General features: G+C 42.7%; 1 protein-coding gene across 1 annotated transcript in view; it reads right to left on the reverse strand.

Moving 5' to 3' along the window:
- Positions 1-1,355: 1,355 nt before the first annotated feature.
- LOC110506633 (mucin-2) overlaps positions 1,356-24,609 on the reverse strand; it is a 29,163-nt gene continuing 5,909 nt past the window's right edge. Inside the window, 26 exon segments of the mRNA XM_036963619.1 lie at positions 1,356-1,569; positions 1,772-1,895; positions 2,097-2,136; positions 2,345-2,473; positions 2,564-2,662; positions 2,795-2,917; positions 3,126-3,166; positions 3,318-3,422; positions 3,586-3,754; positions 4,073-4,104; positions 5,448-5,631; positions 12,370-12,410; positions 12,717-17,483; positions 18,155-18,400; positions 18,495-18,538; positions 18,866-19,013; positions 19,206-19,334; positions 19,516-19,672; positions 22,284-22,523; positions 22,643-22,822; positions 22,963-23,073; positions 23,160-23,298; positions 23,400-23,551; positions 23,739-23,848; positions 24,099-24,142; positions 24,309-24,561. Of these exon segments, the coding sequence (XP_036819514.1) occupies positions 1,356-1,569; positions 1,772-1,895; positions 2,097-2,136; positions 2,345-2,473; positions 2,564-2,662; positions 2,795-2,917; positions 3,126-3,166; positions 3,318-3,422; positions 3,586-3,754; positions 4,073-4,104; positions 5,448-5,631; positions 12,370-12,410; positions 12,717-17,483; positions 18,155-18,400; positions 18,495-18,538; positions 18,866-19,013; positions 19,206-19,334; positions 19,516-19,672; positions 22,284-22,523; positions 22,643-22,822; positions 22,963-23,073; positions 23,160-23,298; positions 23,400-23,551; positions 23,739-23,848; positions 24,099-24,142; positions 24,309-24,561 (8,021 nt within the window).

A 24,609-nucleotide genomic window follows, 5' to 3' on the forward strand; every position in this document is an offset into this window, starting at 1 on the left:
GTCTTGTAGTGTATATCTCAACCTACTGGTTTGTTAGCTAAAAAATATAACTAAAAAATGACTTATGATCTTAGATCAACTGTCATACCCCAACAGAACACAAAATATAAGCTTGTTTTACTTCTTTGTTTATAAACAATATAATTGTAAACAAACCAAGCATAGACTCAACATGATTAAGGCCTAGATTCAATCTGGACTGTGGAAGATCTGTGTTACAGAGCAATTGACATAAAGGTCATTTTCGATTGAGCCGACATGTGCTGCGTTTTCCGTTATTGTGGTCTTTGCGATCGCTGGAACATTGCCTTCAAAACTTGCATATAGTGGACAAAACGTGGTCGGATTGAGTCTGGCCCTTAAAGAATCATTTTGATCTCATGGATCGTCGGTCCTTACATCCATAGCTGTTTGTGAATTTGAGAGTGGTTACATTTCTACAGCCCCATCCCCCAGCTTTTAATAAAACAGAGGCGGGGTCTCCACTTTGTTTTTGTCTGAACTGCAAATTGCCCCTTTACACCTCACCATGTTGTCAATGATACAGGAACATCACTACCCTATTCTAGCTACATATTTTCTATACCTTATTAACTTGTGGCTTACTGGTGGTTTTGTTGCATCAATATACCAACCTAAAGTATGGTGAAAAATGTATATCCTGATGGGAGTAGATGACAATGCCCTCATGCACAGGGCACGAGTGGTTACTGAATGGTTAGATGAGCATGAAAACGATGTAAACCATATGCCGTGGCTGTCTATCACCAGATCTCAACCCAATTGATCATGAATGGGAGATACTAGAGGGAAGCCTCAGACAGCATTTTCCACCACCATCAACAAAACACCAAATTATGGAATTTCTCGTGGAACAATGGAGTCGCATACCTCAACATAGAGCTTCAGACGCTTGATGAATCTATGCCAAGCTGCATTAAAGCTGTTCTGGCGGCTCGTGTCAGCCGATAGCCGTATGAGGACACTTTATGTTGTTACTGTTATTTTGCCAGTTACCTGTACATACTTCTAATTAGCACAATGTTACTTATAGTGGTCACTGTGAATAGCTTGAAGGATTGTGAGAATTGCTGAAAGAGCAAAAGGAACATGCAGAAGCACATGATGTTGCTGTTGTTTATTAATCACTACAAATGAGAAAAGAGATTACCCTCAACATTTATCATAGAAAATACATTCATTCTATAATGAAGGTATAAGAACATAATACTAAGTGCTGCCGATTGTAGAAATACACTGACATGACAGACTGAATTAAAACGTAACAAGAAAACAAATTTGCACTAAAACATTCGATGTCATGAGAACAATTCCGATGTTGTCTCCCTAGACGTTTAGCGCCTCCTCCTGCGCTGTCTGGTTGTTCCCGGGGTGGCAGTCGTGCCTGTGTCACAGTCTGTGACATGACATCCGCATGACTCAACGTGGATGTAGGAGTGCTTGACCTTTGACCCATCAGGGCAGAGCAGCTCCACCTCTTTCTGGCTAGTGGTCGCCTCTTGGCAGCAGGAGCAGTAGTGCATCATGGTGTTCGCCTCTGCTGAGTACCTGCACATTCACAGAAACACAAGACAAGTTGAAAAGAGGGCTTGAATTCCCTGGGTTGTCTTGACAAGATGAGCACAGGAACAATAAGTAAGTCAAATTGGCTTCTAGTTCATAAAGGGCAAACTAGACAGTGAATAGGTGATGACTGACTGGGGCCTGCATGACATTGACTAGTGCTGCATTCAATATCCGTAGTACTTACATGGAAGAGGTTCCACAGTTTCCTGAGCAGGAATTGATCTCCACAGGCTCAGCGGTCACACAGCCACTGATGACAATGCTAGTGGTGGTGTACTTCATCTCACAGACATTGCTGCGTTCTGTGCCTGGTCAGGAAAGATGCATCAAGAGTTATTGTTTGAAACAGTATGACAGTAGATGAAGCAGAAACATCCAATATATACATTTTTGGCCAGTATGTAGGCACACAATGTTTCCTGTTGGTCTTATTTTGGTGACATAGCATGCTATTATTAACCAGTAGATAGGTGGTTATTAGGAATGATTTGGCTGGACGTGTTACTTACAGGTCTTGCAGCATCCATTTGCATCTGTCTTTTCTGTGCCCTGCAGTGAAAAATAGGAGAGATGATTTATAAGCGTTAGATTGTATACATTATGTGAGCTCCCTTCCATTCTAAATGTTACTGAAACATCTATCTCTATGACCCAAGAGCACTACAAATTATAGTAACATTCTGAGTGAGAATGGGAAACAGTGTAACTTCAGTGTTGATTGTCCCCAAGAAGGAGGTGAGATAGGATAGAAACTCACTGGGACACAGATCTCTGGGCTGAAATCAGGGCACACAGTCTTCACCTCTACTGGTATATATTGGTCATCACTTTTGTCACACGTGTACATCACACATTTGTCACCAGGTGGTGACCATGTTTCGTTCACCTGTCGCACAAGGAGAAGATGAAGAATTATGATGGAGTTTCAGATCATGCAGACAGATTATGCATCCTCATACACTCTTGTGGTACTCACCTGAATAGTGTGTTTGGTCTTATCTGGCATATTAACCACACAGCTTGTCTGTACACATTTCCCACAACACTGACCAGGTATGGCCTGATACTGGAAGCCCTAATACGAGCATGGAGAGTATATTAGTAAATCATTGGTAACCTACTTCATAAGCCTTCAGAGTAGGCTACTGCAAGTTTCTTATAAATACGTAAATCCATGTATCATGTTTGTTAAGAGAGACATGACTACCTGTGAACATGTAGTGTCGCAGGATATATTTGTGCACACAATGTTGTTGAGCTTGGTGCTAGGATCCATGGTCGAGCTGCAGATACAATTCTCACATGTTCCTTTAGGAACTTCAGCACCAGGCTGGAGTGAAAGGGAGAGACACACGTTATAATCCACAATAACAGACTGTTTGAGTAGAGGAGGGTCAGAGTGCAAAGGGAGCAGTTTTATAGTAGAATGCGGCCAATTATGAGGGCAGCAAACACAATACAGCTTATCTAAAGCTATGTGTGTGGGTGTCTTTCAGAAGCTTGTTGAATTAAATTTATTTGAAATTATTTATTCTCACCTGGTACTCAATGTTATTGTAGACACATACACCCTTAGGAACTGAACAGACACACATTGAGAAGGAATCAGTCAGTGATACCAGTGATTCATGTCATAGTTAACACAAACGTAATTCAAACCAGTGATACCTGGGAATTACAAAGTCAATGAACTAACTAAACCGCTGATGAAGAAAATCAAAGGGTCTTACCACAGGTATACTCTGGACAGCAGCTTGAGTTGGATGTGCTTATAATTGCCTCCCACCCTGGCTGGCAGTCCATCATGACTTTGGGGCAAAGCAGTGCATCACACTCTGTTACAGAGGTAACCAATGGGAAGTGATTAAAAGACACGCCGATAGAGGGTCAAATAACCCCTATGACCCTACACAACACTTCAGATAATCTTGGTCTAGTACTGTATGAATAAGAGTTGGCTTTCTAATGATTTACCGAAGGGTCTGTTCCATCACTCACCACATGTATATTTCTGGCAGCAGCCTTCTGTCTTGTTCACCAGTCTGTAACCAGTCTCATTGCAGATGGGTGTGGCTGATGTGGGGCAGGTGATAGGCTGGCACTGGACAATCATGGAGTCCATGTCACAGGTGCACTGCTGGCAACCACTCTCCCATGTATCACCAGGCTTAACGGAAAAACAGAGTAATGTCAGGTCAATACATAGATAGAAAAGACGAACTCAAATGTTGTTGTTCTGCAATGAACTGGATTTAACTATGACAGTTAATATGAACCATCATAAGGTGAGAAGGAATGGGTTGGAAGTGGTTATTCAGAGATTAAATGTTTTCTGGTCTGTTCTTTGGAAGGAATAAAGAGGACAAGACCTATCAATGAAAAGTATCCATCCTAAGTATGTGAGTTTCCCTGACTCACGTGAAATGCATCTCATGATATGTCAATGTGAATATCTGGAGAATATTTAGATGGAGGAAATTCTTACCATTTGGGGGTTGCCATCAGGTCCGGTGCAGCCTGAAAATAAATACAGGGTGTGTTTAAAATGTTTGTCTCACATAGTTGGGATCAAGTTCTTCACACCTCCACATTTTGTGGAGCCAGTAAAGCCAGTAAACTGTGATTCATGCTGAATTCAAGGTTTAAAAGTACAGAAAGGTCTCATTCTTATATTGATAGCTACCTGCAAAATGACCCATAACCCATTCTTACCACAGGAGACCACACAAGTATCAGAGTAGGTGCTGAACAAGACGGTTTTAGATGGACAGAAGCAACCCTCCTTCGTCTTATTGATCATTTGGATTTGGTTGTTCAAATACTTCTCATTATATCTGCGTACAAAATAGGTTTGGGATTATACAGGATATCATTTATTTAAAAGAATATGAAGGAATATGAAGGAAATTCATATGACATCCAATCAGACTAAAGCTTACCTGGTATTACATGTTGGTTCAACTGCTGGACCACATGGCATGTACACCTTAGTGGCTGGGCATGTATGCTCTGCAGGACAAAAATAGGCCACAGTTATGCTAAACAACAGCAAAAAAAAATGTAAGTCGCTGCCTATGAATTTGTGGCATGACTACTATGCTTGGATTCATAGCTCACCACATTCTCCATTGGTGAACTTCCTCCATTCAATGCAGATCCCTTTATTTGCACATTCAGATGCATACGCCTCCAGACTAGAGCAGCTAGAATTAGCATTGTAGCAGACATCTGATCTACAGGCCTGAACGAAGGCATCAGGAGAAACCGCTTTATGGCATTCCTCAAAGACCCTTTGACAGAAAAGAACATAGTGATTTAGAGAGATGCATGGAGTGCAACCTTTAACCAGAAATGCCAATGGAACAGTACCTGTATTATGATAGAAACAAGTTTCAAATACAAGCAAATTAACATGACAGAAAATGTACATTACAATTGATAAAACACATTAGGAAGTTGTGCTTGTTGTGCTTGTGTGCTTGTTCCCTTTCTCGAACTTAGTTTGATATGTTCCTTACTTGCTGTTCATGATTTCACAAACGGCTGTCTTGCAGGGGGTAGGGGATGTGCTTGCGGGTGGTGCTGTTGGAGGAGTTGGACAGTCCTGGTTTGGAATTAGCCACTGGCTAGCTGCGACTGAGCAACTCTGTATCTGACCATTAGGTGACTGGCAGTCATTCTTCTGGGAATTATCACAGGTACCTTGAAAAATAGGGATTTTGCATAGTGTAAGACCTAGTTAGCAAGGCCAGGCCATAGTTTTTTGTTGTATGCAATTTCTATAGGGTGGTCTCGATAGGAGCATCTACTGGAAGTTTGAAACTGTGAAATGTATATTGACCCTCTTTTATAATACTCACCACACTGGCCCTCTGTGCTGCTTTGGAAGAGGGAGTAAGGAAGGTTGATGCTAAATGATGACCCCTTGTAAGACACCTGAACCTTAAGATCAGGGATCTCCAGCACAACCTCCACACCAGTACTTGTTAGAGCAATGTCACCCATTCTGTAAGCTGGGTAGATTCGTTTACTGTTGACATATACCTGCAGTTGTGCAAAAATGGATACACATTTAGATGGTTGAGTCATGTGTTATCTTGAAAGTAGTAACATGACAATATTAACCTCGTTATTGGTTTTAATTTAAAGTTATGGGATTTTAATAATGCATGATAACGCAGCAGCATAAAAACGCAGCAGCATAGAAAAATACAAGCAATGGGAATTATATTTTTTAAATAGTTACCACGTTTTCTGTTGTTTCACCAGATCTCTGCTGGGTAAGAATCACTTCATAGGAATTGTAGTGAATGATAAGAGACTGAGGACAGAATCCACTGTCGGCGTTTCCACAGTAGTGATTATCAACAATAATGGTAAGGTTGTATTTGAAGTTGATTTCTTTCACTAAGATGTATGAGCAGTTCTCCTGGAAATTGTAATACACTCCATCAAATGTCATGTAGTGAGATCCACCCCATCCACTGCATACACCTGCAACATGTTAAAATATGAGTTGATCATTGTCTAAGCTATTCACAGAGGACAAATGAATATGAATGAGCAACAATGTCTTATTTTCATTCAGATTGTTGGGTTGTATGTTGTCACTTACATTCACATTCATATGTAAAGCAGCATCCAGTTGAATCATAGACCTTGACAGGTAGACGACCATTCTCACACTGTAGTGGCTCCACTGGCTTGCATTTTACTGGTAGATGGACAACAATGCCGTCCTGGCAAATTGCTGTGGTACAGCCATTCAGCTGCCAAGACTCTCCATTCTGCCATTGATTTGATAAGGGAAAGCAATTACTCAAACATTCACAAGGAGGGTTAAACATACTCTAAGTGGACTCTACAAGGTGTCGAAAGCTTTCCACAGGGACGCTGGCCCATGTTGTCTCCAGTGCTTCCCACAGTGGCTGGATGTCCTTAGGGTGGTGGACCATTCTTGATACATAAAGGAAACGGTTTAGCGTGAAAAACCCAGCAGTGTTGCAGTTCTTGACACAAACAAGTGAGCTTGGCCCCTACTACCATACTCCGTTGAAAGTCACTTCAATCTTTTGTCTTGCCCATTCAACCTCTGAATTGCACACATACATATTCCATGTCTCAAGCATTACACCACAAAGAGATATATACATATTCACCCATTTCATTATTACAGCCCCAAAAAGATTTTTAGGGAATAAATGACCTTTCTTGGCGGCTGAACGCTAGTGCAGTCTGGGGAGGATTGGGTTGTTGGTGGTGTGGTCGTTGTCTCTTCTGACGTTGTGGGTGAAACAGTGGGTGGTGTAGAGGAAGGACATGGATTTGATTCCACTTCAACTTGACACGTTGCTTTGCAGTAAGCGGTGAAGCACCACCCTGAACCATCAGTCACATTATACACTAGGTCCCCTGATTGTTAAGAAAGGCAAGTGTTACAACATTTCCTTTTACAAATGAAAATGAATTAAAAGATTAGTGAAATGAAATTTATTTTGATTGTCTAAATGACATTTATAACATGTTACCTGGTAGATATTGTGTCCCATTAACATGGCACATACACTGGCTGGTGGTGACTACTTGTGATGTTGGTGTAATAATCACTTGTGGCGATGCTGAAGGATTTCTTGTTGTTTCTAATGGGCCTGTGATTACAACTGGCTCTGTTGTTTCTGTACTTGTTGTTGAAGGCTGTGATGTCAAAGTTACAACTTCAGCAGTTGTGGAATATGTAATTGGGCCTGTGGTGACTTCTTTAGGTGGCTTTGTGGATGTAGATGGAATTGTCTCAGTTGTGGTTTCTTCAACTGTTGTAGTTCCACCTGTGGTAGGTGTAGTTACCTCTGTAGTTGTTGTTAAAGTAGTGGGATTGGATGTAATGACAACTGGCCCTGATGTTTCTTCACCTGTTGCTGTGGGCTGTGATGTTGAAGTAGAGGTTTCAACATTTACAGTGGTGGAAGTTGTTGTTGGGCCGGAGGTGACTTCTTTAGGTGGCTTTGTGGCTGTAGATGAAATTGTCTCAGTTGTGGTTTCTTCAACTCTTGTAGTTCCACCTGTGGTAGGTGTAGTTACCTCTGTTGTTGTTGTTAAAGTAGTGGGACTGGATGTAATGACAACTGGCCCTGATGTTTCTTCACCTGTTGCTGTGGGCTGTGATGTTGAAGTAGAGGTTTCAACATTTACAGTGGTGGAAGTGGTTGTTGGGCCCGTGGGGACTTCTTTAGGTGGCTTTGTGGATGTAGATGAAATTGTCTCAGTTGTGGTTTCTTCAACTGTTGTAGTTCCACCTGTGGTAGGTGTAGTTACCTCTGTTGTTGTTGTTAAAGTAGTGGGATTGGATGTAATGACAACTGGCCCTGATGTTTCTTCACCTGTTGTTGTGGGCTGTGATGTTGAAGTAGAGGTTTCAACATTTACAGTGGTGGAAGTTGTTGTTGGGCCGGAGGTGACTTCTTTAGGTGGCTTTGTGGCTGTAGATGAAATTGACTCAGATGTGGTTTCTTCAATTCTTGTAGTTCCACCCGTGGTAGGTGTCGTTGTTGTGGGTGCGTTTGTAGTTGTTGTTAAAGTAGTGGGATTGGACGTTATGACAACTGGCCCTGATGTTTCTTCACCTGTTGCTGTGGGCTGTGATGTTGAAGTAGAGGTTTCAACAATTACAGTTGTGGCAGTGGTTGTTGGGCCCGTGGGGACTTCTTTAGGTGGCTTTGTGGCTGTAGATGAAATTGTCTCTGTTGTGGTTTCTTCAACTGCTGTTGTTACACCTGTGGTAGGTGTCATTGTTGTGGGTGCAATTGTAGTTGTTGTTAAGGTAGTAGGATTGGAAGTTATGACAACTGGCCCTGTTGTTTCTTCACCTGTTGCTGTGGGCTGTGATGTTGAAGTAGAGGTTTCAACATTTACAGTGGTGGAAGTGGTTGTTGGGCCCGTGGGGCCTTCTTTAGGTGACTCGGTAGATGTAGATGAAATTGTCTCAGTTGTGGTTTCTACAACTGTTGTCGTTACACCTGTGGTAGGTGTAGTTACCTCTGTTGTTGTTGTTAAAGTAGTGGGATTGGAAGTTATGACAACTGGCCCTGATGTTTCTTCACCTGTTGTTGTGGGCTGTGATGTTGAAGTAGAGGTTTCAACAATTACAGTGGTGGAAGTTGTTGATGGGCCGGAGGTGACTTCTTTAGGTGGCTTTGTGGCTGTAGATGAAATTGACTCAGATGTGGTTTCTTCAATTCTTGTAGTTCCACCCGTGGTAGGTGTCGTTGTTGTGGGTGCAATTGTAGTTGTTGTTAAAGTAGTGGGATTGGACGTTATGACAACTGGCCCTGATGTTTCTTCACCTGTTGTTGTGGGCTGTGATGTTGAAGTAGAGGTTTCAACAATTACAGTTGTGGAAGTGGTTGTTGGGCCCGTGGGGACTTCTTTAGGTGGCTTTGTGGCTGTAGATGAAATTGTCTCCATTGTGGTTTCTTCAACTCTTGTCGTTACACCTGCGGTAGGTGTAGTTACCTCTGTTGTTGTTGTTAAAGTAGTGGGACTGGATGTAATGACAACTGGCCCTGATGTTTCTTCACCTGTTGCTGTGGGCTGTGATGTTGAAGTAGAGGTTTCAACATTTACGGTGGTGGAAGTGGTTGTTGGGCCCGTGGGGACTTCTTTAGGTGGCTTTGTGGATGTAGATGGAATTGTCTCAGTTGTGGTTTCTTCAACTGTTGTAGTTCCACCTGTGGTAGGTGTAGTTACCTCTGTTGTTGTTGTTAAAGTAGTGGGACTGGATGTAATGACAACTGGCCCTGATGTTTCTTCACCTGTTGTTGTGGGCTGTGATGTTGAAGTAGAGGTTTCAACAATTACAGTGGTGGAAGTTGTTGTTGGGCCGGAGGTGACTTCTTTAGGTGGCTTTGTGGCTGTAGATGAAATTGACTCAGATGTGGTTTCTTCAATTCTTGTAGTTCCACCCGTGGTAGGTGTCGTTGTTGTGGGTGCAATTGTAGTTGTTGTTAAAGTAGTGGGATTGGACGTTATGACAAATGGCCCTGATGTTTCTTCACCTGTTGCTGTGGGCTGTGATGTTGAAGTAGAGGTTTCAACAATTACAGTTGTGGAAGTGGTTGTTGGGCCCGTGGGGACTTCTTTAGGTGGCTTTGTGGCTGTAGATGAAATTGTCTCCGTTGTGGTTTCTTCAACTGCTGTTGTTACACCTGTGGTAGGTGTCATTGTTGTGGGTGCAATTGTAGTTGTTGTTAAGGTAGTAGGATTGGAAGTTATGACAACTGGCCCTGTTGTTTTTTCACCTGTTGCTGTGGGCTGTGATGTTGAAGTAGAGGTTTCAACATTTACAGTGGTGGAAGTGGTTGTTGGGCCCGTGGGGACTTCTTTAGGTGACTCGGTGGATGTAGATGAAATTGTCTCAGTTGTGGTTTCTACAACTGTTGTCGTTACACCTGTGTTAGGTGTAGTTACCTCTGTTGTTGTTGTTAAAGTAGTGGGATTGGAAGTTATGACAACTGGCCCTGATGTTTCTTCACCTGTTGTTGTGGGCTGTGATGTTGAAGTAGAGGTTTCAACAATTACAGTGGTGGAAGTTGTTGTTGGGCCGGAGGTGACTTCTTTAGGTGGCTTTGTGGATGTAGATGAAATTGTCTCAGTGGTGGTTTCTTCAACTGTTGTTGTTACACCTGTGGTAGGTGTAGTTACCTCTGTTGTTGTTGTTAAAGTAGTGGGATTGGATGTAATGACAACTGGCCCTGATGTTTCTTCACCTGTTGTTGTGGGCTGTGATGTTGAAGTAGAGGTTTCAACAATTACAGTCGTGGAAGTTGTTGATGGGCCGGAGGTGACTTCTTTAGGTGGCTTTGTGGCTGTAGATGAAATTGTCTCCATTGTGGTTTCTTCAACTCTTGTCGTTACACCTGTGGTAGGTGTAGTTACCTCTGTTGTTGTTGTTAAAGTAGTGGGACTGGATGTAATGACAACTGGCCCTGATGTTTCTTCACCTGTTGCTGTGGGCTGTGATGTTGAAGTAGAGGTTTCAACATTTACGGTGGTGGAAGTGGTTGTTGGGCCCGTGGGGACTTCTTTAGGTGGCTTTGTGGATGTAGATGGAATTGTCTCAGTTGTGGTTTCTTCAACTGTTGTAGTTCCACCTGTGGTAGGTGTAGTTACCTCTGTTGTTGTTGTTAAAGTAGTGGGACTGGATGTAATGACAACTGGCCCTGATGTTTCTTCACCTGTTGTTGTGGGCTGTGATGTTGAAGTAGAGGTTTCAACAATTACAGTGGTGGAAGTTGTTGATGGGCCGGAGGTGACTTCTTTAGGTGGCTTTGTGGCTGTAGATGAAATTGACTCAGTGGTGGTTTCTTCAACGGTTGTAGTTCCACCTGTGGTAGGTGTAGTTACCTCTGTTGTTGTTGTTAAAGTAGTGGGATTGGATGTAATGACAACTGGCCCTGATGTTTCTTCACCTGTTGTTGTGGGCTGTGATGTTGAAGTAGAGGTGTCAACATTTACAGTGGTGGAAGTGGTTGTTGGGCCCGTGGGGACTTCTTTAGGTGACTCGGTGGATGTAGATGAAATTGTCTCAGTTGTGGTTTCTTCAACTCTTGTCGTTACACCTGTGGTAGGTGTAGTTACCTCTGTTGTTGTTGTTAAAGTAGTGGGACTGGATGTAATGACAACTGGCCCTGATGTTTCTTCACCTGTTGCTGTGGGCTGTGATGTTGAAGTAGAGGTTTCAACATTTACAGTGGTGGAAGTGGTTGTTGGGCCGGAGGTGACTTCTTTAGGTGGCTTTGTGGATGTAGATGGAATTGTCTCAGTTGTGGTTTCTTCAATTCTTGTAGTTCCACCCGTGGTAGGTGTCGTTGTTGTGGGTGCAATTGTAGTTGTTGTTAAAGTAGTGGGATTGGACGTTATGACAACTGGCCCTGATGTTTCTTCACCTGTTGTTGTGGGCTGTGATGTTGAAGTAGAGGTTTCAACAATTACAGTTGTGGAAGTGGTTGTTGGGCCCGTGGGGACTTCTTTAGGTGGCTTTGTGGCTGTAGATGAAATTGTCTCTGTTGTGGTTTCTTCAATTGCTGTTGTTACACCTGTGGTAGGTGTCATTGTTGTGGGTGCAATTGTAGTTGTTGTTAAGGTAGTAGGATTGGAAGTTATGACAACTGGCCCTGTTGTTTCTTCACCTGTTGCTGTGGGCTGTGATGTTGAAGTAGAGGTTTCAACATTTACAGTGGTGGAAGTGGTTGTTGGGCCCGTGGGGACTTCTTTAGGTGACTCGGTGGATGTAGATGAAATTGTCTCAGTTGTGGTTTCTTCAACTCTTGTCGTTACACCTGTGGTAGGTGTAGTTACCTCTGTTGTTGTTGTTAAAGTAGTGGGATTGGAAGTTATGACAACTGGCCCTGATGTTTCTTCACCTGTTGATGTGGGCTGTGATGTTGAAGTAGAGGTTTCAACAATTACAGTCGTGGAAGTTGTTGATGGGCCGGAGGTGACTTCTTTAGGTGGCTTTGTGGCTGTAGATGAAATTGTCTCCGTTGTGGTTTCTTCAACTCTTGTCGTTACACCTGTGGTAGGTGTAGTTACCTCTGTTGTTGTTGTTAAAGTAGTGGGATTGGATGTAATGACAACTGGCCCTGATGTTTCTTCACCTGTTGCTGTGGGCTGTGATGTTGAAGTAGAGGTTTCAACATTTACAGTGGTGGAAGTGGTTGTTGGGCCCGTGGGGACTTCTTTAGGTGGCTTTGTGGATGTAGATGGAATTGTCTCAGTTGTGGTTTCTTCAACTGTTGTAGTTCCACCTGTGGTAGGTGTAGTTACCTCTGTTGTTGTTGTTAAAGTAGTGGGATTGGATGTAATGACAACTGGCCCTGATGTTTCTTCACCTGTTGTTGTGGGCTGTGATGTTGAAGTAGAGGTTTCAACATTTACAGTGGTGGAAGTTGTTGTTGGGCCGGAGGTGACTTCTTTAGGTGGCTTTGTGGCTGTAGATGAAATTGACTCAGATGTGGTTTCTTCAATTCTTGTAGTTCCACCCGTGGTAGGTGTCGTTGTTGTGGGTGCAATTGTAGTTGTTGTTAAAGTAGTGGGATTGGACGTTATGACAACTGGCCCTGATGTTTCTTCACCTGTTGTTGTGGGCTGTGATGTTGAAGTAGAGGTTTCAACAATTACAGTTGTGGAAGCGGTTGTTGGGCCCGTGGGGACTTCTTTAGGTGGCTTTGTGGATGTAGATGAAATTGTCTCCGTTGTGGTTTCTTCAATTGCTGTTGTTACACCTGTGGTAGGTGTCATTGTTGTGGGTGCAATTGTAGTTGTTGTTAAGGTAGTAGGATTGGAAGTTATGACAACTGGCCCTGTTGTTTCTTCACCTGTTGCTGTGGGCTGTGATGTTGAAGTAGAGGTTTCAACATTTACAGTGGTGGAAGTGGTTGTTGGGCCCGTGGGGACTTCTTTAGGTGACTCGGTGGATGTAGATGAAATTGTCTCAGTTGTGGTTTCTACAACTGTTGTCGTTACACCTGTGTTAGGTGTAGTTACCTCTGTTGTTGTTGTTAAAGTAGTGGGATTGGAAGTTATGACAACTGGCCCTGTTGTTTCTTCACCTGTTGCTGTGGGCTGTGATGTTGAAGTAGAGGTTTCAACATTTACAGTGGTGGAAGTGGTTGTTGGGCCCGTGGGGACTTCTTTAGGTGGTTTTGTGGCTGTAGATGAAATTGTCTCCGTTGTGGATTCTTCAACTGTTGTAGTTCCACCTGTGGTAGGTGTAGTTACCTCTGTTGTTGTTGTTAAAGTAGTGGGATTGGATGTAATGACAACTGGCCCTGATGTTTCTTCACCTGTTGTTGTGGGCTGTGATGTTGAAGTAGAGGTTTCAGCAATTACAGTGGTGGAAGTGGTTGTTGGGCCTGTGGGGACTTCTTTAGGTGGCTTTGTGGATGTAGTTGAAATTGACTCAGATGTGGTTTCTTCAATTCTTGTAGTTCCACCCGTGGTAGGTGTCGTTGTTGTGGGTGCAATTGTAGTTGTTGTTAAAGTAGTGGGATTGGACGTTATGACAACTGGCCCTGATGTTTCTTCACCTGTTGTTGTGGGCTGTGATGTTGAAGTAGAGGTTTCAACAATTACAGTGGTGGAAGTTGTTGATGGGCCCGTGGGGACTTCTTTAGGTGGCTTTGTGGCTGTAGATGAAATTGTCTCCGTTGTGGTTTCTTCAACTGTTGTCGTTCCACCTGTGGTAGGTGTCATTGTTGTGGGTGTAATTGTAGTTGTTGTTAAAGTAGTGGGATTGGACGTTATGACAACTGGCCCTGATGTTTCTTCACCTGTTGCTGTGGGCTGTGATGTTGAAGTAGAGGTTTCAACAATTACAGTGGTGGAAGTTGTTGTTGGGCCCGTGGGGACTTCTTTAGGTGGCTTTGTGGCTGTAGATGAAATTGTCTCCGTTGTGGTTTCTTCAACTCTTGTCGTTACACCTGTGGTAGGTGTAGTTACCTCTGTTGTTGTTGTTAAAGTAGTGGGATTGGATGTAATGACAACTGGCCCTGATGTTTCTTCACCTGTTGCTGTGGGCTGTGATGTTGAGGTAGAGGTTTCAGCAATTACAGTGGTGGAAGTGGTTGTTGGGCCTGGGGTGAATTCTTTAGGTGGCTTTGTGGCTGTAGATGAAATTGTCTCCGTTGTGGTTTCTTCAACTGTTGTTGTTACACCTGTGGTATGTGTCATTGTTGTGGGTGCAATTGTAGTTGTTGTTATAGTAGTGGGATTGGAAGTTATGACAACTGGCCCTGTTGTTTCTTCACCTGTTGCTGTGGGCTGTGATGTTGAAGTAGAGGTTTCAACAATTACAGTGGTGGAAGTTGTTGTTGGGCCGGAGGTGACTTCTTTAGGTGGCTTTGTGGATGTAGATGAAATTGTCTCAGTTGTGGTTTCTTCAACTGTTGTAGTTCCACCTGTGGTAGATGTAGTTACCTCTGTTGTTGTTGTTAAAGTAGTGGGATTGAATGTAATGACAACTGGCCCTGATGTTTCTTCACCTGTTGTTGTGGGCTGTGATGTTGAAGTAGAGGTTTCAACAATTACAGTGGTGGAAGTGGTTGTTGGGCCGGAGGTGACTTCTTTAGGTGGCTTTGTGGATGTAGATGGAATTGTCTCAGTTGTGGTTTCTACAACTGTTGTCGTTACACCTGTGTTAGGTGTAGTTACCTCTGTTGTTGTTGTTAAAGTAGTGGGATTGGAAGTTATGACAACTGGCCCTGATGTTTCTTCACCTGTTGTTGTGGGCTGTGATGTTGAAGTAGAGGTTTCAACAATTACAGTCGTGGAAGTTGTTGATGGGCCGGAGGTGACTTCTTTAGGTGGCTTTGTGGCTGTAGATGAAATTGTCTCCGTTGTGGTTTCTTCAACTCTTGTCGTTACACCTGTGGTAGGTGTAGTTACCTCTGTTGTTGTTGTTAAAGTAGTGGGATTGGATGTAATGACAACTGGCCCTGATGTTTCTTCACCTGTTGTTGTGGGCTGTGATGTTGAAGTAGAGGTTTCAACAATTACAGTGGTGGAAGTTGTTGTTGGGCCGGAGGTGACTTCTTTAGGTGGCTTTGTGGCTGTAGATAAAATTGACTCAGATGTGGTTTCTTCAATTCTTGTAGTTCCACCCGTGGTAGGTGTCGTTGTTGTGGGTGCGTTTGTAGTTGTTGTTAAAGTAGTGGGATTGGACGTTATGACAACTGGCCCTGATGTTTCTTCACCTGTTGTTGTGGGCTGTGATGTTGAAGTAGAGGTTTCAACAATTACAGTTGTGGAAGTGGTTGTTGGGCCCGTGGGGACTTCTTTAGGTGGCTTTGTGGCTGTAGATGAAATTGTCTCCGTTGTGGATTCTTCAACTGTTGTAGTTCCACCTGTGGTAGGTGTAGTTACCTCTGTTGTTGTTGTTAAAGTAGTGGGATTGGATGTAATGACAACTGGCCCTGATGTTTCTTCACCTGTTGTTGTGGGCTGTGATGTTGAAGTAGAGGTTTCAGCAATTACAGTGGTGGAAGTGGTTGTTGGGCCTGTGGGGACTTCTTTAGGTGGCTTTGTGGATGTAGTTGAAATTGACTCAGATGTGGTTTCTTCAATTCTTGTAGTTCCACCCGTGGTAGGTGTCGTTGTTGTGGGTGCAATTGTAGTTGTTGTTAAAGTAGTGGGATTGGACGTTATGACAACTGGCCCTGATGTTTCTTCACCTGTTGTTGTGGGCTGTGATGTTGAAGTAGAGGTTTCAACAATTACAGTGGTGGAAGTTGTTGATGGGCCCGTGGGGACTTCTTTAGGTGGCTTTGTGGCTGTAGATGAAATTGTCTCCGTTGTGGTTTCTTCAACTGTTGTCGTTCCACCTGTGGTAGGTGTCATTGTTGTGGGTGTAATTGTAGTTGTTGTTAAAGTAGTGGGATTGGACGTTATGACAACTGGCCCTGATGTTTCTTCACCTGTTGCTGTGGGCTGTGATGTTGAAGTAGAGGTTTCAACAATTACAGTGGTGGAAGTTGTTGTTGGGCCCGTGGGGACTTCTTTAGGTGGCTTTGTGGCTGTAGATGAAATTGTCTCCGTTGTGGTTTCTTCAACTCTTGTCGTTACACCTGTGGTAGGTGTAGTTACCTCTGTTGTTGTTGTTAAAGTAGTGGGATTGGATGTAATGACAACTGGCCCTGATGTTTCTTCACCTGTTGCTGTGGGCTGTGATGTTGAGGTAGAGGTTTCAGCAATTACAGTGGTGGAAGTGGTTGTTGGGCCTGGGGTGAATTCTTTAGGTGGCTTTGTGGCTGTAGATGAAATTGTCTCCGTTGTGGTTTCTTCAACTGTTGTTGTTACACCTGTGGTATGTGTCATTGTTGTGGGTGCAATTGTAGTTGTTGTTATAGTAGTGGGATTGGAAGTTATGACAACTGGCCCTGTTGTTTCTTCACCTGTTGCTGTGGGCTGTGATGTTGAAGTAGAGGTTTCAACAATTACAGTGGTGGAAGTTGTTGTTGGGCCGGAGGTGACTTCTTTAGGTGGCTTTGTGGATGTAGATGAAATTGTCTCAGTTGTGGTTTCTTCAACTGTTGTAGTTCCACCTGTGGTAGATGTAGTTACCTCTGTTGTTGTTGTTAAAGTAGTGGGATTGAATGTAATGACAACTGGCCCTGATGTTTCTTCACCTGTTGTTGTGGGCTGTGATGTTGAAGTAGAGGTTTCAACAATTACAGTGGTGGAAGTGGTTGTTGGGCCGGAGGTGACTTCTTTAGGTGGCTTTGTGGCTGTAGATGAAATTGTCTCCGTTGTGGTTTCTTCAACTGTTGTTGTTACACCTGTGGTAGGTGTAGTTGTTGTGGGTGCAATTGTTGTTGTTGTTAAAGTAGTGGGATTGGATGTAATGACAACTGGCCCTGATGTTTCTTCACCTGTTGCTGTGGGCTGTGATGTTGAAGTAGAGGTTTCAACATTTACAGTGGTGGAAGTGGTTGTTGGGCCCGTGGGGACTTCTTTAGGTGGCTTTGTGGCTGTAGATGAAATTGTCTCCGTTGTGGTTTCTTCAACTGTTGTAGTTACACCTGTGGTAGATGTAGTTACCTCTGTTGTTGTTGTTAAAGTAGTGGGATTGGAAGTTATGACAACTGGCCCTGATGTTTCTTCACCTGTTGCTGTGGGCTGCGATGTTGAAGTAGAGGTTTCAACAATTACAGTGGGGAAAGTGGTTGTTGGGCCTGTGGTGACTTCTTTAGGTGGCTTTGTGGATGCGATGGTCTCAGTTGTTGTTTCTTCCTTTGTTGAAGTTTCAGCTGTGGTCGATGTAGATTCTTCTCCACTTGTTGAGGGTACCGTAGTTGTTGCGGTCTCCATTGTTGTTGATGTCCATGTTGATGTTGATGTTGGTTCTGTTTTTGAAAAATATATTTACTTCGTTAACCCGGCCAGAAAAATAACTTTTTAGTTTACCAAATAGCTCGTATTTCCAATTCTACATTTTAACATATCGTTAATATGAATTAAACGTTTCATTACCACCTAGAGGTCCTCACGGGTCCACCCAAACCCGAATACTCAAGACCCCACCAAAATGCAACGTTTTACCCGGGTTCAGGTCGATTCCTGTTTGATTGTCATCAGGTCTCGAGTCAATTGTAAGTACAGCTGATAAACCTGAGTGGACCCGAAATTACCCATTCAAAGCTCTGCATAGCGTATAGCATATTTAAATTATGCTAATAAGGTTAAATTACATACTTATAGAAAGCAAAATATAAAGTCCTTTTTGTTAACCAGTGGAGGAACTTGGCTGGTAAACGTCATTTTTTTAAATAGAGTCCAATCGGGTTTGGTCTAGACCCAGACCCAGACCCAGGTCTGGTTGTCTTCGGGTTTGAGTATAATTGTTCTTGGGTCCGTTCTTGTCCGAGTTTGATTGTCCTCAACTTTTTTGGACCCGAAAAGGCATTTACTAACACGTTACATACCCATTTCTATTAATTGCCATCAAAATTGCCATTAATCACTATGATATAAACATCTGGCTGCACTTGAATCATTCAAGAGCTTCTCTGCTTACCAGGTGTTGAGAAGTGGAAGACAGTTGTGGGCTTTAGTGTTGTCGTAGAGGCCTGTGTTGTTGTTGTGGTCAGAGGGGATGTTGTGGTTGGTACTGGAGTTGTGGTCACTTTACAAGGCGAAATGTTCCTGGTAATGGTTCCGTTCGAGGCACAAACAGCAACTATGCAGTTACCAATCCCATCTGTTGTATTGTAGAGGGTTTCTCCATATGGGTGTTGTTTACCATTATGCAAGCATGTACAATCTGCAGGGGGGAAAGTATTTTACAATTAGATTTAATCAATCTTGCTTTGGTTATTGCTAAATATGTTACTTTTATTTGGGGATGTCATCCTTACCATTTACATCATAACTACAGCTCACTCCAGTCATTGTGCAGGTGCTTTAAAAGAAGAAAACATATTTAAACATTGAAATTATTCAGAGGTTCAAATGAAATACCAGTAAAGAGGTAAGAGGACTATTCAGGACTTGGTAATTAAGTAAGTTGTGAAATGCATGGGGAGCAGGGCACATTTTCAGATTGTCATACAACCATAGTTAGCATCACTATGGAAAAACTAGCACTAGCCCTTCCAATCTTTGCCGAACTCTTACCCTCTTCCCCAGAATTAACATAGCACAGAGTACCTAATACTTTCACAGTTGTAACATTCAGAATATGCTCTGAAATAGTACACGTACTGTGAACTGAATTATTCAAACATACCATGTTTCACAATTTTGTGCCGGAAGATTCTGTCCATTGGTGTACTGGTTTCCTTCATAGTCATAACAGCCACATTGTTCCCTCTCCACACACTTCATTGTCTCCTCATTGAAGTAAGGTTGTGCCGCAGGACAGTTAGGATAGCAGCCTGTAATAAGCACAATAGCCAAGAGGTTACAAAAGGTCTTGTTATGGATAACAGTAGTCAGTGTAAATGTAGCCTGAGGCTGCTCAGACATACAGCATGTAGATGTATAACAATTGTTGGAGTCAGTTTCAATTACAATTGTTATTCAGAAATAATATCCAAAATGAGACAAAATATGAGTTAGACGGTCACCTTCCAATGCTGGAATTAAACTAGAACAGTCTCCGGAAGGGTTTCTGCAGGTCTTCATACACTGAGCTCCACATGCCTTGTAGTGCCACTCACATTCTCCAGTAGGGTTGTAGTAATCACAGAACAGTGCTGTATGTGGTGTACAAAATATTGTGGGAAAAAAGTTGTCATTATTTGAACTAGAATAATGATGCCTTTCCATGATCAACTGTCCTATATGATAATGTGTCAACCTAGTCCAGTATTGAATTGACAAGTGCATTAATGTAGTTCGAAAATCACATTGACTGTTGATTGTGAAGAAACTTACGGCAAATTCGAGGGGTTCTCCAGGCTACGCATGCTCCAGCTTCATTACAGGCCTTTGCATAAGCTGCCACTGCGGTACAGAAGCACTCGCAGTCTCCACCACTGTCACAAGCACATGAGTCTCTCACACAAGCATCGTAGTAAGGAGAGGGGTCCACCTTAAAAGCACAGAAATGTGTTGTAAGATATACAGAAGTTGCATGGTGAAGTACATTTCTTTGTCCACAAAACACAAATCCACATATCTTACTAGTGTGGTGGATGAATCAGAATTAGTTGGGCAACATAAGTAATTAAGATGTCATATTACAGGCTGCTATCCATCATCGATCACCACATTCTTTTGGAGAGATTGGAAACCCAAATTGGTCTACACGGACAAGTTCTGACCTGGTTTATCTGTCGGAAAGATATCAGTTTGTCTCTGTGAATGGTTTGTCCTCTGACAAATCAACTGTAAATGTCAGTGTTCCTCAAGGTTCCGTTTTAGGACCACTACTGTTTTCACTATATATTTTACCTCTTGGGGATGTCATTCGAAAACATAATGTTAACTTTCACTGCTATGACACAGCTGTACATTTCAATGAAACATGGTGAAGCCCCAAAATTGCCCTCGCTAGAAGCCTGTGTTTCAGACATAAGGAAGTGGATGGCTGCAAACTTTCTACTTTTAAACTCGGACAAAACAGAGATGCTTGTTCTAGGTCCCAAGAAACAAAGAGATCTTCTGTTGAATCTGACAATTATTCTTAATGGTTGTACAGTCGTCTCAAATAAAACTGTGAAGGACCTCGGCGTTACTCTGGACCCTGATCTCTCTTTTGAAGAACATATCAAGACTGTTTCAGCTTTTTTCCATCTACGTAACATTGCAAAATCAGAAACTTTGTGTCCAAAAATGATGCAGAAAAATGAATCCATGCTTTTGTTACTTCTAGGTTAGACTACTGCAATGCTCTACTTTCCGGCTACCGGATAAAGCACTAAATAAACTTTAGTTAGTGCTAAATACGGCTGCTAGAATCCTGACTAGAACCAAAAACTTTGATCATATTACTCCAGTGCTAGCCTCCCTACACTGGCTTCCTGTCAAGGCAGGGGCTGATTTCAAGGGTTTACTGCTAACCTACAAAGCATTACATGGGCTTGCTCCTACCTATCTCTCTGATTTGGTCCTGCCGTACATACCTACACGTACGCTACGGTCACAAGACGCAGGCCTCCTAATTGTCCCTAGAATTTCTAAGCAAACAGCTGGAGGCAGGGCTTTCTCCTACAGAGCTCCATTTTTATGGAATGGTCTGCCTACCCATGTGAGAGACGCAAACTCGGTCTCAACTTTAAGTCTTTACTGAAGACTCATCTCTTCTGTGGGTCATATGATTGAGTGTAGTCTGGCCCAGGAGTGTGAAGGTGAACGGAAAGGCTCTGGAGCAACGAACCGCCCTTGCTGTCTCTGCCTGGCCGGTTCCCCTCTTTCCACTGGGATTCTCTCCCTCTAACCCTATTACAGGGGCTGAGTCACTGTGTGAATTTAAGTATGCTCTCTCTAATTCTCTCTTTCTCTCTTTCTTTCTCTCTCTCGGAGGACCTGAGCCCTAGGACCATGCCTCAGGACTACCTGGCATGATGACTCCTTGCTGTCCCAAGTCCACCTGGCCGTGCTGCTGCTCCAGTTTCAACTGTTCTGCCTGTGATTATTATTATTTGACCATGCTGGTCATTTATGAACATTTTAACATCTTGGCCATGTTCTGTTATAATCTCCACCCGGCACAGCCAGAAGAGAGCCCCACATAGCCTGGTTCCTCTCTAAGTTTCTTCCTAGGTTTTAGCCTTTCTAGGGAGTTTTTCCTAGCCACCGTGCTTCTACACCTGCATTGCTTGCTGTTTAGGGTTTTAGGCTGGGTTTCTGTACAGCACTTTGAGATATCAGCTGATGTACGAAGGGCTATAAAAATAAATTTGATCTGATATCTGCATCATATTCTTATGGGATATACTTTTTATTAGAATGTATTTCTTATAGACTCTAGTGTTGGCAGTTGCATTTCTTCCCTCAGCTGGGGCTCAGTCACTTGCGGCCTAGAGAGGGGAGAGGTCAGACTTGTCTTTCACATATCCCTGGTGCTATGCAGAATATCAGAAAGGGAAGAGGACAGGATGGAACATTGTCTTCATATGTGAATGTATCTGTTAAACCATGTGAAGGGATGGCGTGATTAAGGGGGAACCAATTACTTGTCTGAGCGCAAGTCACTCCCCTCAGTGAGTTTGTTCAGGGAGAGGGGTCAAGAGGGGATTTACTTGAGATGGGTGTATCTAGAGTTGACAATTGAGTTATGCCATTCTATGAGGTAATGGTTCTGTGCTATGAAGTACCAGGAACGAGATTAGAACCTCGTCGTAGGGACCAAACTGAACGATAATTTATAGTGAATGCTATCTGGCTATGGGATACTCCTCTCTCTCTCAAGTAAAAGTCTTTATTTGTGAACTGTTTGTAAGATCTGTGGTTCGTCATGTAATTTGAGAGGGGTGTATCTTGGCTATAAAAGATCTTTGTACTTTTCTGTAGTCACTTTCAATGGTTCATTAGAGATAGCGCATCATTGAAGGTCAAATGCTATTGCAAAGCTTATTATTATTAAAAATGTAGTTTAAGCATAAATCTGACTGGTATGTGAAGTTTGTAACTATCCTCATTTGGTAAAGCAGAAATAAGCCACCACGCTACTAATATATCCTAGTTGAATATATCCATACCTGGTTCTGGCAGGCTGTGAAGACATCACTGTTAATGATGCTGCACTGTTTCTGGGCCCAAGACGCTCTGTACGGGTTGGAGGCACATGGGTGCACTACAGCGGTTACGCTTGGACAGCTTGATGAAACTTTCCAGCTGTTTCCAAATTCCACCGGATCAACAACAGTCGCTTGGGCTCTAGTGGTGAAGTCATTGTTTGCGTTGCCGTCATAGTTTCCACACAGACCGCACACCAGCCCCTGAAGAAAATAGATCATGAATTAAAATGACTGATTTGGCAGGGTTCTACAAAAGTCTTGGTAATATCAGTTTTGACTGAATACTGAATTCAGTTCTTTATCAGAGTATCTTAATGTACCTGGTATTGTGGGCTAAGCTTGATAAAGAGACTGGTCTTCTTGTCCCACATGAGGATTAGACCACTTTTGACTTCAATGACCAGATAATTCCCCAGAAGGCTGATCTGTTTAGGAAACTGCTCTTCTGGAGTACTCCTGACAACTTGAGCGTTCCCATCTGCCAGTATGAGCTCACTGGTCTGAAGAAGAGAAATATGTTTTCGTACATAACTTGGTCTGAAATCGGATATCAACCTGATGTTTAGTTGATGATTTGTTGATTGTTCTTTACACGAGGGATGGAATGTACAGTATTGTGTGAAGTCAAGTTGCTCATTACCCCCAGGAAGAGCTTGATGGTCTTGGAGCAGGTGGTGCCTTTAGTTCCACAAGGAACATTCTCAGTGAGAACTCTGAAGCTGCCACTGCCATTAGTATTGCCACAGTAGTCCTGTGAGAATGAAACATATTATTAATATTGTTCAAATTCACACTTTTCGATGCTGTTACAATTCTACCAAATAAAGAGACACAGACCTGAATGAGAGTGTATTCACAGTTTCCATTAAAGTTGAACCTTTTCTCATCAAAAGTGATATAGTGACCCTCTCCATAGATTGCACAAACTCCATCACAGAGATGTGTGGTACACTGCCATTGTCTGTCCTTGCAAGTACTGTGAACAACACACACATAATGTCAGGTTTTTCATTATTTGTAAGTCTGTGTTCTTTATGTTTTCTCCCCCATGAGATGTAAGACACAAAACAGGCATACCATGTATTGCAGTCAACCTTAAGGGTCTCTCCAGCTTGGTAAGTAGCTCCATTGTGAGCACAAGGACAAAGTTCCTCCTTGATGCAGTCTCCGTTTCCATCAGACACCAGTCCGTTGGGGCACATACAACCTGATGTGCACTCTGTGCTAATCTAAAGGGATTTAACAAAAAAAAAGTACATAAATAAGTCATGGCAAATGAAAGAGATTTTGTGCGCGCGGGGGGGGGGGGTCTATTTGACATCATTTCGATTTTCCAGGGTTTTTGTTCATTCAACACGAATCTGTATAATAATGACAGTATGTGACAATCCCATTTAGAGTGAATGAGAGACTCACACAGGTCATGTCCAGAGTTTTGCAGCTCTTTTGACACTCTGAACCTGACGCTCCTGGAGGTACAGTTGAGCAGTTGAAGAAAACCATTGGCAGTGTGCATACTGGGGATATATGAGAATACAAGTTTAAAAAACGATTTTCAATTCTCAAACAAGAAGAATATAATTGACATATATCCAGAAATATCCACATTCATCATAATTAATCACATTGTCATAAATGAATTACTTAAATTATCTTGGTTCATTTCATATGTACCTGTTTTGTGAAGGATGCATGTAAATGGTTACATAATACCGAGCCATATATTTTATAAATTGCTACTACATTGGAAGCAAAGAACATAAAACTTACTAAATAATATTGCTCCCCCAGTGCAACTCAGTGTCCCTTGTCTGCAAGTGCTGTTAAATAGTTACAGTATTAATAGTTATAGTTAGATAATCAAATTAACAGCAAATATCATTATGACATAATTGAATTCACAGCTTTGAATATATCCATCAAGTTTCATTAGTACTTGTATTTATTTTGGTCTCCTAGCTTTATACGTATGAGGGAGGTGCTTACCAGGTGGCACCGTCTCTGCTGATAGTCTCTCCTGCAGGGACCACCGAGCCCTTGTCATAGCAGGGACAGTTGGTGGGGGCAACACACTGGCCAGCCTCGTCCATGTAGGTGCCCTCTGCACAGCCACATCCGTCCACTGGAACAAACTCCACCTGGCAAGATTGGTCTGTCATGCTCAGGGAGCGGCAGGTGCGTCCACAGCTGGTCATGTTGTAGGTATAAACTGTTTGACTGGGGCAAGTGGCAAATTTATCTGAGAAAAGTCATTCGATATGATTAGTATTAGCAAGACCATTTTTGT

This window comes from Oncorhynchus mykiss, chromosome 26, assembly GCF_013265735.2.
Source record: "Oncorhynchus mykiss isolate Arlee chromosome 26, USDA_OmykA_1.1, whole genome shotgun sequence".
In the NCBI taxonomy this organism is placed as follows: domain Eukaryota; kingdom Metazoa; phylum Chordata; class Actinopteri; order Salmoniformes; family Salmonidae; genus Oncorhynchus; species Oncorhynchus mykiss.